Source organism: Thunnus thynnus, chromosome 23 (assembly GCF_963924715.1).
Source record: "Thunnus thynnus chromosome 23, fThuThy2.1, whole genome shotgun sequence".
Classification (NCBI taxonomy): Eukaryota; Metazoa; Chordata; class Actinopteri; order Scombriformes; family Scombridae; genus Thunnus; species Thunnus thynnus.
The window spans coordinates 1,962,860-1,976,398 of record NC_089539.1 but is presented as its reverse complement, the minus strand read 5'-3'; the positions used below and the strand labels follow the sequence as shown (position 1 = coordinate 1,976,398).

The following is a 13,539-nucleotide window of genomic DNA, read 5'->3' as shown; positions in this document are numbered from 1 at the left end:
GATAAAAAGATGTTTACAGCGGTTGACGAATGCAGGAGAGTAAGGACTGAGTCCCTGTGCTTCTTTCCTTTATGTATGTTGATGAGATGACCAATCAACATTTAGTGTTTGGTCCTGAATGAATTACTTTTTGAATTTAGGTGGAGTTCTGTGAATAAATGAGATGGTGATGAGATTTGGTCTCTCTGGAGTGACGCTGCTCCATCTTTTTTCATGATTTCATGAACATATTTAATATTATTTCTACTGTTTGATTGGTGCACTTTCTACAAAAGGAAACTATACTAATAATTTGCCAAAAAACATCTAAACTCAAGGTCCACTTACAAGCTCCTACATCTCATGGTCTTCCTTGGACGTGAGAACAAACATGAACAATCAGATAATCAGACAGGTTGGAAACCAACCAGGTTTATCCAGATGATCTAAACCACTTTATTTGTTGAACAGGAAAACTCTCAGTAAGTACAGTAGGTCAAAGCTAAAGCAGGAAGTGGCTCTGTAAAAACCGTGATGGATATGTACAGCAGACAGTTTATGTAATCATTTTAATGTTCACCTTCATTTTCTCTGAAGAGAAATAAGTTTGTCTAACCTGTTGGTTTGTTTCCAACCTGTCTGATTGTCTGACAGCTCCTGTTTCTTGACCTGTCAGACTTCTCTTTAGTGATGTTCAATGTTATTAAAACTAAGTTGTTGTTCCTGTAAGTATGGAATTGTATGATGTTTTGTTCTGTGTCTCCTCTGAGCAAAGTAACTGCAGCTTCTGTAGCTGTAGAAGTCAAAAGGCTGTGGAGGAACTCCACTGGCTGCTAAACTGTTGGACAAGGCTTGACTCAGACTAGATTCTTACGGGTTAGGACATGCTGAACTCGATTAGTTCTAGATTGCCAAGCTTGTGTGAGGAGCATATGATAATATGCTGTGTAAAGCTTTGGGCTCAGGTTAGGTTTGGTTATTTTAAAATGTAATCTATAAAAAAAGGTCTGTCTTTCTCTCTTGGTCTGTGCCAATCATCTGCATCCATGTGTGTCAAGTGTATCAAATACATACATCATGCACAGTGGGAAGAGGGAAGAGACTGAGTGTAGCCAATGTGTACCAAAAATATAGTTGCGATTCAACCCAACTGAACCCAACTTTACACCCACAAAGATGTGGGTACAGGTACAGACCTCTAATGTGGAGGTTATGGGTAATAAGGAAACATACTGAGAGGCAACGTGTGTCACTATTTGATCTCTATCTGGCCAACATCACAGGTAATCTCTGGCCAATATGTGGCTTTTCCTCCAGTTTGTTTAGTTTAACTGCCCTCTGACAAGCTAACAGCTGTAGGTGCAGCTACACCCTCAAAAATCTCTCCTTTTGGTAACAGAGGCAACAGCACATCACTGCAAAGCTAACTTCCTCCAATCCTCTGAATTTATCATCTGAAAGTCAGCTGAAATTCATGCATAAAATTTTAAATTGAATTAATGAGCGGCTCCTCTAAAACTTTTAATAGCCTCTGTGATAAGAGAAATGGTGTCGTGGGACCTTCATTAAAGGGAAGTTAAGGGACGGCTTCACCGGGGACAGTTAGACACCAGGGAGCAGATAAACTGGGCACTCCGCTCTCCCTACTCTCCGTTCACTTAGAGTCAGGTCAGCCCACTGTCCTTTCATCCTGAAACATCCCCACAGCAGGTCTACAGGCAGGAGAAACACACACACATGCACACATGCTTGTCCGCCCACCTGCACGCATACACACACACACACACACACACACACACACATATTTATATGCTAATTTGGTGACATTTTACTTTACAGGTCCCATAACCTAATAACTTTCTATGATGTTTCCTGGCAAGAACCATGTAATTTGGTACTGATTATAAGGAAATATAGACTAAAGTATGTTCTGAGGTTATAAGCAGGTGTTGATTTCCAGAGCAAAACATCTTAATGATGGGAAAAACTGACAGGAAACCATTCAAACCCAACTTCATATTAATTTATTATTGGACACTTTATTCTCTGTATTTGTTGTATTGTATGCTTGTCTGTAAATTACAACTGTTTTTTTTAGTTTCTCTTTTTCAGCTGAGCTGCTGTGCACTGACCAAATGACTCACTACATAAAACTGCAATTGATTTGAATGAATCAATTGGAAGTTTCCATTTTTACCAATAATAAGAACCAATGACAGTCCATTTCGGGAACTTTCCTATGAATCTACAGAAAAGAAATTATTGGGAAATTATGGGAATCATAAAATACAGTGTAAACACCCATTTTTTTCTCCAAAACAAATCAATAAGACCGTGTCCCTGTCTGAGGCTGGACATGTACAATATTCCAATAGTTTCAGACAAGGATAATCAAGAAAATAAAGTGATTTTCCTTTTTTATTTTAGAAATTCTATTTCACTGAACAGAAACATTTATTAAAATGCAGACCTGTCATTTTATATTTTCATTTCAATTTTTACTTTATATTCACATACTGTATGATCTCAGCACTATTATTGGACATGTGTTCATTCATTGTATCAGGTGCAGAAAGCGTTGCATCGGATTTTCTGTTGGTTTAACTGAGATCTGTTTGTAGGTTTTACATGTCTGTGTGTGTGTGGTTGTTTGACTCCGAGGACAAGCAGTGTGTGTGGTCAATTCTTGTTGGTTTTGTATTCATGTAGCCATGGCAATAAAGGCTTTTTAATGTTTGGTTTTTAAGGAAGCAGTTTGTTTTGAAAGAATAATTTGTTGACAATGAGCTAATATAAAAACTAGGAGGTGGTTAAACACACGTCTAAGAGGGAATAAACAAGGACTCCTGTGCATTGAACCATGAAACCTCATGGTGTAATGTTGAGAAGCTTTACAACACTACATGCCACTGCCCTCTGGTAGTCACATCTGTCACAAACTGGCTCAGAGTCAGTGACAAAGAAGGGATTCACATGTCAATAAAGCTTCTAAAAATTACATTTATTGTTAACTTAATATAAAATGTAATACTGTTAGTCAGTTAAATCAATCATGAACGCAATGTATGGATGAATGAAGTATGTGATGTGTGCAAGCAAAACAAAACAAAACCAAAATCTAACCCATCTAGCTGGTGGAGGCCTGGAAGGAAGGGAGAGAAAGACATTAACAAGAAGACACCTAAATAGGCTGGAGGCCTAAACTACGCTGGTGCAGGTAGTTCCCTGACATCCTCTCCAACCCTGCCCACTGGCCCCTGAGCCAAGAAGCCAAAGCAACCTCTTAAACAAAAGGCAGAGGTTAAAAACTTCCAGGTCCACCATCCAACTGAATCCTAAAGCAAACACAGGCTATTGTTCATGTCAACCATTTAAATCTTACATTTACAAAGTTATGTTACTATTATTTGATGACACTCATGTTTTCCTTTGACTTATATTTACCAGACTGCATTTCCATAGTCAATATCTGTGCACCAATAACGTAAACAAACCATCTCAGCCAAATAGTTTAGACATCCTCCATTGCTTCAACCCATCACCCAGTCCCACCTCAGCAGCCTTGGATCCTTAGGAGCAAATTAAGAGGCAGATTGAATAGGAAGAACAGATGAAACGGAGGGATAAGCAAACAAATACAAGGGCATTTGAAGGCATCAGGAACAAAACCTCTTCAAATATCAGTGTTAGGTCCAATATGTAAGGTTGTAAGAACAGCCATCTAAAAACACTGATGGATTTTTTTTTTCCTGGTCAGTGGTATTAACCCATGACCCCAAGTATGCTCGAGTGTTCAACAAGGTTGTCTGCAACTAGAAAAAACAACAATGCCTTGTCCTTACAAAATCCCAGCTATTAAAACCACAAAACTGGAATTGAAGACACTAAACCAAAGTAACAATACAAAAGGTTCCTCTAACCAAAAGCACCAAGGCTTACAAGCCACCAAAACATCCTGAGACACACGTACCAACACAAAGAGGACCTTGCTGCACGACCAAAGCTCATACACAACCAAAACCAAACAGAAGCATGAACTGTAGCATCTTCTACCAAAGTTGCCAGACTCAAAGTTGTGACACTCAACATTACAAAAGGTAACTATCTCACTGTAATACAAGTCCAGTTCCCCACTTCTGAACCAAATTGGGTACCTGTTCATCCTGAGGCTTGCCTGACTCACTCAACACCAAACCATGTTCAATGGGCCAGTTCCTTGCATTTACCACCTTACAATATGAAACAGTGTCTTTTTTCACAGATTTTGGAAAGCAGGTGTAAATTTCTGGTAAAAAAAACAATCCACAGATTAGCAGTAGGGAAACCAGAAAATCAGACATCCTACTGGCACAGTACAAGCCATTATTACCCCCTATGGGCAACAAATACAAACTCCCCCAAAATTACTTTAAAACACAAGTGCTGGCACCATAAATACAACACAAGGTATGGGACAGCCACTATCAAATCCAGACCCTCCCCAACCCTGTCTATCTGCAACAAGAATGCACTGCAAACCGCTGGGGCAGAAAAGTAACTGGAAAACCAGCGACCTCTCTGCAGCCAGGGACGTGCTCCCGAGACAACTGCTCTACCCACGTTCGCAGCCACACTAAACATTTACATGACCAATCTCCTATTGGGAAAAAGCCATCCAAACCTTACAGGGGATTAATGGGTCAACAAAAATGGCTTTCCCAACCAAGTCATTGCAGTTCAAATGGCCCAACACTTACCTGATTCAAAGCACTTGAACTAAAACAGGCAAAACAAAGTTAGGTAACTAAAACCAAAACAGGGGACAAGTGCTGCTCCTCCACTCCAAACCCCACCAAACAGTTCCTACCCCAAAACCTGAATTCAGGGAATAAAATAATATACAACTTCATATTTACTGCTTGAGGATTCGACCCGTTAAAGGGGAGTTTTTCCTTCCCACTGTCACCAAGTGCTTGCTCATGGGGGAATTGTTGGGTCTCTATAAATTAAAGAGTACGGTCTAGACCTGCTCTATGTGAAAAGTGCCCTGAGATGACTTTTGCTGTGATTTGGCACTATATAAATAAAAATTGATTGAATTGACTGATTGATTGATGTGTGAAACCCCTTCACATTGGCAACAGTAGGCATGCTACCAAGGCCTACACACATGCCATATGGATATCACAACATACCCAAGATTTTAAACATGATAGGCCAACAACTAATCCTACAAAAAGCCAAATTGAGTCAAATTTACAAAGGATAAGGTTTACCAAAGAAAAGGCCCTCATTTGTCACACTCAGGCTAGACTTTAACCCAAAAAGTTTGGACGAGCCCCCATTTGTCACGAACTGGCTCAGAGTCAGTGACAAAGAAGGGATTCACACGTGAATATAGCTTCTAAAAATTATATTTATTGTTAACTTAATATAAAGTTTAATAATGTTAGTCTAACCCATCTGGCTGGTGGAGGCCTGGAAAGAAGAGAAAGACATTAACAAGAAGACACCTAAATAGGCTGGAGGCCTAAACTACCCAGGTGCAGGTAGTTCCCTGATGTCCTCTCCAACCCTGCCCTCTGGCTCCTGAGCCAAGAAGCCAAAGCAACCTCTTAAGCAAAAGGCAGAGGGGACGTCACACATTACATGCACGTTTGTTGCTGGAACAGGCTTACAAGTCACATGCGAAGTGACTCAGTATGCTTGTATAAAGATTATAACAGTGACTAATAACTTCAACATTTAGATATACAATATCACAGGTTAGTGTTGTCAAAACCATTAAGAACTGTACCTCCATAAATACTTACTTTCTTACTTACATACTACATACAAGGCACAGATTTAAAACAGAATGATCAAAACTGTGCAGTAAAGGCAGAGATATCCTAACTTTTAGTCCCTAAAATTGGGTCAAACCCCAGAAACCTGATCTGACACTTCCCATAATGCATCTGAGTAGCCTTTTTCCTTAGACACTCACTGTCTGGTGAACTCCCAAGTCTTTCAAACTCCATACTTCCAATTTGAAACACATTCTTTGATAAATGTATAGTCTCCAGGCCCATGCTGAGATGACATTACTATGACATCATCAGGGTTATTTTTTCAGACTTGATGAAGCTCCTCCAGGACACAGAAAGATCATACACCTATTTTCATAGGCTGAGCGGTGCTCCCTTTGAAGAGAAAACTGACTTTGACATACAAAAATGGAAAGGTGGTAAGCTCTGCAACTATAAATACACCCCTGTACTATTCTGCTGTGTGTGTGTGTGTGTGTGTGTGTGTGTGTGTGTGTGCGTGAGATGTATCAGTGAGTGCTTCCATGAATCCTTTTACTTTGGGTTCATGAGGCTAAATTGCTATTCATGCAGTAAGAAATGATGAAAGACAGTAACAACTTAGTGTTTGACTCTTTGCTTTTATTCAGGTAGCAGCATCAGTCAGCACTGTCCTACTTCCACACTGCAGCTCCTCCCCAGCCCTGCAAAAACCACACACACACATTCACACAGAGTCAAACTTCACACACACACACACACACACACACACACACACACACACACACACACACACACACACACACACACATCTGCATACTGAACATACATGTACAATCAGACAGTTTATTCACTCACAGACAGACAGACAGACAGACAGACAGACAGACACACACACACACACACACACACACACACACACACACACACAGACACCTGCGTGACTGCACCAAGCCCTTCTGCAGCTATCCTGTACAGAGAGAGAGAGAGGGGGAGAGAGAGAGAGAGAGAGAGAGAGAGAGAGAGAGAGAGAGAGAGAGAGACCTCTAGTTTTACATCAGTATGTGCTGGGGGGGGAAAGACCATTATCCAACCACCAACATCGTTCAGCTTCCACAGAAACAAATCATGTTTACCTGATGTCCTGGCTGGACAAGAATCTGAGGGGAAAACTCCTAAAAAATACATCTTTAAGATCAGAGACATCTCCTCAGCACTCAGTATGTTACTCTGTGATTACTCCTTGGGGTAGAAAACTTTTATTCAGATTGCATCTTCAGTTGCATTTTTGTGCTTTCTAGGTCTTGAAAACATTAGTTTGACAAACAATCCCAACTCCCCTTACGAGCCTTTTTCCAGAGCTTTCAACCACATCCGACGGTGTGAAGTTTCTAGAGCTGCAACATTAGTTGATTAACTGATTAGTTGCCAACTATTACATTAATCGCCAACTATTTTGATAATCAATTAATCAATTTGATTCATTTTTTAAGAAAAAAAGGTCCAAATTCTGATTCTAACTTCTTAAATGTGAATATTTTCTGGTTTATTAAGTTCTCTATGACAGTAAAGTGAATATCTTTGGGTTGTGGACAAAACAAGACATTTGAGGACGTCATCTCAGGCTTTGGGAAAAAGTGATTGACATTTTTCTCAATTTTCTGACATTTTATGGACCAAACAACCAATCCATTAATTGAGAAAATAATCGCCAGATTAATCGATAATGAAAATAATCGTTAGTTGCAGCCCTAGCAATTTCTTCATTGATAATATTTCTCTGGCATGAAACCCGCAGGACACTACATTAAAAATGTAAGCAGTACTCAATTTTTCTTTGACATCTATCTATCTACAGTATATAAGAAGAAAAACGTCTAAATGTATCATTGGCGATAGACTAAATTCAGTTGTTCAAACTACCTCAGCAGATGGTTTCAGGTGCATTAACACCCTCTGGACTGGAGTCAAGTCAAACCTGATTGGCATGGAACAATCATATATAACCAGTATAATATTCCTGTAATAACCCTGTCAGGACTTACAGTATTGTACATTTTTTAATGTAATTTCTAACATCACTGCCATTTTTAAACATATTCCTACAGTAAGTTTAGTGATATTTCTCTATTATCTGTATTGCATTTATACCTCATGGCTATATCCAACATCATTTTTAATGTATCTTATCATGTAGTAACATACATCCTGATGATATCTTTATCATATAGAATCAGTATATTATAGTAACTGTAGAGATTTGTTGTTTGTCACAGGAGCTACTACACTAATAACAGCTGAAGAGAGAAGGCAGAATATTCATAACAAACCTGCATCAGTGTGTGGCGACACAAACAGGAGAACACACACACCGCTGCAGTGTTTTTAGGTGATATCACTATAATGTTGTGAAACTAGAGGCCAGAATGAGAAAGAAAGAGAGAGAGAGAGAGAGTGACAGAAAGAAAGACTCTCCTGACTGTAAGTGGGTGATTTTCACAGAAATGCTGTTTCAGAGCTAAAACTCTCCTTCCTGTCCTCCTCACATCTTCCTGACGGTGCACGGGGAGACACGGCGGCTCCACCCATTAGGGCTGTAAACACACTGATAAATAATGTGGATTGTTGGAAAGAAAAGTAAACAGTGAGCTCAGTGATTGGTGCTTTGCTGCACAGTGTATGGGAGGGAGGAGGGGGGGGGGGGGTTCACTTCCAGTAGGTCTGAGTTTGTGTGTGGTTGTGCAGACCGCACAATACACACACACACACACAAAAAAAAAACAACAACACACTGCACCAGATGCTATCAGATTCTGTCGTCGTAACAAAACAGTGGAAAGAATTGCTAGTGGCACACTCAGGCTGATGTGGAGATACCCTGAATATCAACCGTGTGGACGACCTCCAGCCATCCTTGCACTTAACTTCTCTTGTCATACGAGGAGGAGGATTTATTCTGATCTGTATCAGCTATGAAACAAATTAAGCAACAGCAGATGTTGGGCTGCCTGGCTGCCGCCTCAATATCTGAGTGTGTGTCACTCATCACAATGAGATTTTCAAAATCTGTGTGGACACGTTCACCGCTTTGTCTTATCTCGCCGCCTGGTGACGATTTGCATTTGAGTCGGAGTTTGCTGTTTGTCAAACTGCGGCTGCTTTGTGTTACTTCATGGCACTTGGAAGGCGTTCGTCTTTGCAGCGTGCAAACAGAGTGTAAGCCCACGATGCTTCACATCTTCAGCTCTCCTTAAGCTTTTTGCTAAGCGCCGTCCTGGAGGAACACACACACAGTCACACTTTTCATCTACCTGAAAGTACATTCACACACACGCATACATACATAATGTTACACCTAGCCCACAACTTTATCACTGGTCTTACAAATATGGCAAGGCATTGAATGTCTGCTTTCTTTGCCTCCTGTTTGTCTGTCAGGGCACACACAGCTGGGGTTCAGGCCCAGCAGTCACTCATATGGTCTTTCACAGCTTTTAAATCCTGGCAGAGGTCAAAGTACGGACATAAAGACCCCTGCAGTTCCATTTTGAGGGTCAAACGTTCTAACAAAGTCTGAGAAACTCCAGTCTCAAAGTATCCTGATGGCCCCACATGGGCTGTCTGTTTCCTGCGCTGCCCCCTCCCCAGCCCGTGGAGTGTGTCAGTAGTTCAGAGCTGGGGGTGTGAGGGTCTGCAGTGGTGGTTAGCTGTTGTTCTCGGCAGTCATGTATTTCAGGGCGGCGAAGCCGTAGCGCCGCGACATGTTCTGCTGGAACTCCTCCTTCAGGGTCTTGAGGCAGACCCGGTACTGCTTGTTGGAGCGGAACTTGGTGATGTCGAAGCTGGGCGCGTGAGGCATGTGGATCATGTACGCATTGGGCAGAACCACAAACTCGTACTCCTGTAGAGAGAGAAGTGGCTGAGTGGTGCTGCTTTACAGCTTCTTTATCACAACATACTGCAAATATAAAGTTAAAGCATGAACATTTAACCTTTGACAGATGCTGCTAGTCATGCATGAATTGTTGTAATTCAATCAATCCAGTTATTTTACCAAGATGAAAACAGCTGTACCACATGTTTATTTGGTTATAAATATATAAATAACATGAATAAAAAATTCATGTTGAAAAATTCAACACTTAAGGGTAAAGCTTTCTACCAGTCAACACCTAAACTGCCTACAACTTCCTGTTCCATGACACCAAGTGGTGCCAGTGACAATCCACACATCCGGTAAATGCAGCATGAAGTAACACTGTACAGCACACAGAGCATGCATGTCAGTGTCATCATAAATGAAAGCATGTAGTCTGTCAACAACAAAGTGTATCCTAAATATCAAATAAACTTTTCCTGTCTCTCTATCATCTCTAGCATCTTAATTATTTTAGCAAGACAACAGTAAATAAGACATGACTCACCCCTTTTTAGAGGAGGTATACATTTTGCATTATAGTTAACACGACATTGTAAGTAACTTGTATGGTGCAACCGAGTTTCACAGATATAACTGAACTCTCACACTACACTCAAACTAACCTACAAGACTTTTAGTAATTGCACTTTACTTTGACAGGGCCAGTGAGGCTATTTCATTATAAGATGGCATTTCATTGAATGTCATTCCAAAAAGAGATATTGAGTACTTCTGCCAAACTTGACCTAAGTCAATTTAATAAAGCTTTAATAATAAAGCCTAATCATTATTAGATGCATGCCGACTTTTCTGCAGCAGCATGTCTACAGGGGTGTTTGCTGTACAGTAAATGTGTGATGCACAGATTTCATATCAAACACACCACAGAAGAGATCAGCTGACTGTCTGCAGCTTTAACAACTACATTTATCTAGTTTTAAGATATTTTTATTTTTCAAGAATGGCAGAAAGTCAAGCAAGGAGAAGAAGTATACTAAGACATAAAGCCGACAGTTTAGACAGATAAAAGCTGGATAAAGTGAAGGTGTGTCAGTTACCTGTGCATCCAGCTCCATGATGTGAGCCACCTTGTTCCAGCCGAAGCCCACAAAGCGGCGGTCGTACTCAGGACTGTCCCTCCTCACCATGACATAGGGCTCGAAGTCGGCCTCCCACTGCACCCTGTAGGGCGTGGTGGCTGTCCGCCATTTAGCAAAGTTAGTTGGTGCATGGCCTTTAGTCCACACATGGTACCTGGCGGGAGAAAAAATAAAAGGTTTCATCAAACTTTTGATGGAAGGAGTGTGAACCATGCTCATATGCTTTGGTCCAGTCCTTGTGAGAGGTGTGATTTATAGTTTATAAAATTTTAGGTGGCATTTGGGTTACAACCTGGATCAATGAAGCTCTTAAAAATCTTGTTATTTATAGAGTGTTTGTTTACCTCACACTGCAGACCAAATTGTTGTTGATGGGGGGGGAAAAAAAATTGTGTGGTGTCTTTTTCTGCCTGTGCCATCATAACACTTCTTTCTCCACCAACCGTCAAGATAAAAGAGGTATTTACTGACTGCAAATTCAAGGCAGGCAAAGCAAGTTAGTGTGACTGAAGGAAGTCTGACAGCCTGCACACCAGAGAAAAACGAGCAACCCGCTTGTCCTAACGTACAGAAAAATCTTACTGGCATCAAGTCCACAGTGTAAGGTGTCAGAGGAGCTGTGTGTTCCTGGTACATCTCACACTGGTACTGTGAGATAAGTGAATGTGTAAGTGCAATATTTTACTGGTTACTATTTCATCCCACTCAGAATGAAGTAACAATCAATTTAAAGGGTCAGTTCATGCAGAAAGTTTTGGTTTTGAGATATCTGTCTATGAGACTTCTGCTTCTTCTGTGAAGGTGAATGGAATGGTGAAGTTAATGGTGCTCACAGCATTAGATTTTTTTTTTCCTGCAGAAATTCCTATGTCCCTACTACCATGGATAATCCACACAACACCAGAGAGACATTGTTAAAAACAAATTCATTTCTCTCATTTTTAAAAAAAATTTCATTCTTGCTAATTCTGTTTCATTTGAGTCACGATTGTGTCATTAGCTGTGGTAGAAGAAGAAGAAGAAGATCCTTTACTTGAAGGTATACTATGGAAGGATTTTCCTAAGAAACAATGTATAGACTCATACAAAAGTAATCCCTCTCAATCATCACTTATGACCCACTAGAAGAGTGTTGTGGTGTATTTATCTGCAAAGACTCTGCCCTCTGCCTGTATTTTCTTATTATTTTGCTGTGTTCAAGATGTTTCTGGGTGTCAACCTTGGGGCAGTGGGTGTGTAGCCCCCAGCCAATAACCTGTAGCCATGTAACCTCTAGCGACCAGGTTACATGGCTGTCTCTGTCTCTCTCCTCTGCTCTGCTCTCTGTCTGTGTCATGGATGTATAAAGAGCTGCAGATCTGTGTGTCTGCTTGACCGAGGGCGGGGCTGAGCTACACACACACAGAACAGAGCAATGCGGCACATTCCCGCAGGGTTGTACAGAGGTGTGGGTGTTTTTATTTGTGCTTTAGAATGTAATTACTGTTAAACAATTAGAAAGTAACATTTTATTTCTCTGAGTCACCGGGTTTGTTCTCGCCAGCGCTGCTCACTCTCTAGCTCACTCGACCACTGCTGCTCTCTCTGTCTCTTGCTCGGGGGAGGAAGGGTCAACTTTGAATGCTGTGTTTATAAAAACCACCCAAAAAATCCTGCATAGTATACCTTTAACTAAAAGTACCAATATATCAATGTAAAAATACTCCATTAGAAGTAAAAGTCCTGCATGAAAAATCCTACTTAAGTAAAAGTACATAAGTATTATGAGCTTGATGTAGTTAAAGTATTGCAGTAAAAGTACATAAGTATTATGAGCTTGATGTAGTTAAAGTATTGCAGTAAAAGTACATAAGTATTATGAGCTTGATGTAGTTAAAGTATTGCAGTAAAAGTACATAAGTATTATGAGCTTGATGTAGTTAAAGTATTGCAGTAAAAGTACATAAGTATTATGAGCTTGATGTAGTTAAAGTATTGCAGTAAAAGTACATAAGTATTACGAGCTTGATGTAGTTAAAGTATTGCAGTAAAAGTACATAAGTATTATGAGCTTGATGTAGTTAAAGTATTGCAGTAAAAGTAGTGGTTTGGTCCCTCTGACTGATATATTATTATATATGACATCATTAGATTATTAATAGTGAAGCATCAGTGTTAGAGCAGCATGTTACTGTTGTAGCTGCTGGAGGTGGAGCTAGTTTACAATACTTTATATACAGTTAGCTAGTTTAGTCCCGTGGTTCCCAACCTAGGGGTCGGGCCCCTCCAAAGGGTCAGCAGATAAATCTGAGGGGTGGTGAGATGATTAATGGGAGAGGAAAGAAGAAAAAACAAAGATCTGATACACAAATCTGTTTTCAGTTTTTGGACTTTTTCTCTAATCTTTGATCTTTGCTGAAATATTGGATCATTTGAACATTTATTGAAATGAAAGCATGTGAGAAGTTTAGATGGAAAAATCACTATTTGGTGGAGCTGTTAACAACTCATAGACATGTATGTGACCCCGACTACACACTGCTTTTTGTAAGACGTCAAAAGCCAAAAAGGTTGGAAACCACTGGTTTCATCTTTAACAATGTGTTGTATTTTAAAAGCTTGTTATATTATCCATTGTGTCAAATCTTCATCTGAAAAGTAACTAAAGCTGTCAAATAAATGTAGTGGAGTAGAAAGTACAATATTTCCCTCTGAAATGTAGAAAGTAACATCACATGGAAATACTCGAGTAAAGTACAAGTACCTCAAAATTGCACTTAAGTAAGGTACTTGAATA

General features: G+C 40.2%; 1 protein-coding gene across 3 annotated transcripts in view; it reads right to left on the bottom strand.

Moving 5' to 3' along the window:
- Window positions 1-6,379: 6,379 nt before the first annotated feature.
- The window catches only part of large1 (LARGE xylosyl- and glucuronyltransferase 1), a 129,715-nt gene continuing 122,555 nt past the window's right edge, over window positions 6,380-13,539 (bottom strand). For all 3 annotated transcript variants that reach the window (XM_067581470.1, XM_067581471.1, XM_067581469.1), the window contains 2 exons: window positions 10,722-10,917; window positions 6,380-9,645 (listed from right to left, as the gene is read on the bottom strand). In XM_067581470.1, the coding sequence (XP_067437571.1) occupies window positions 9,448-9,645; window positions 10,722-10,917 (394 nt within the window). In that variant the 3' untranslated portion in view covers window positions 6,380-9,447. The remainder of the gene's footprint in view (window positions 9,646-10,721; window positions 10,918-13,539) is intronic.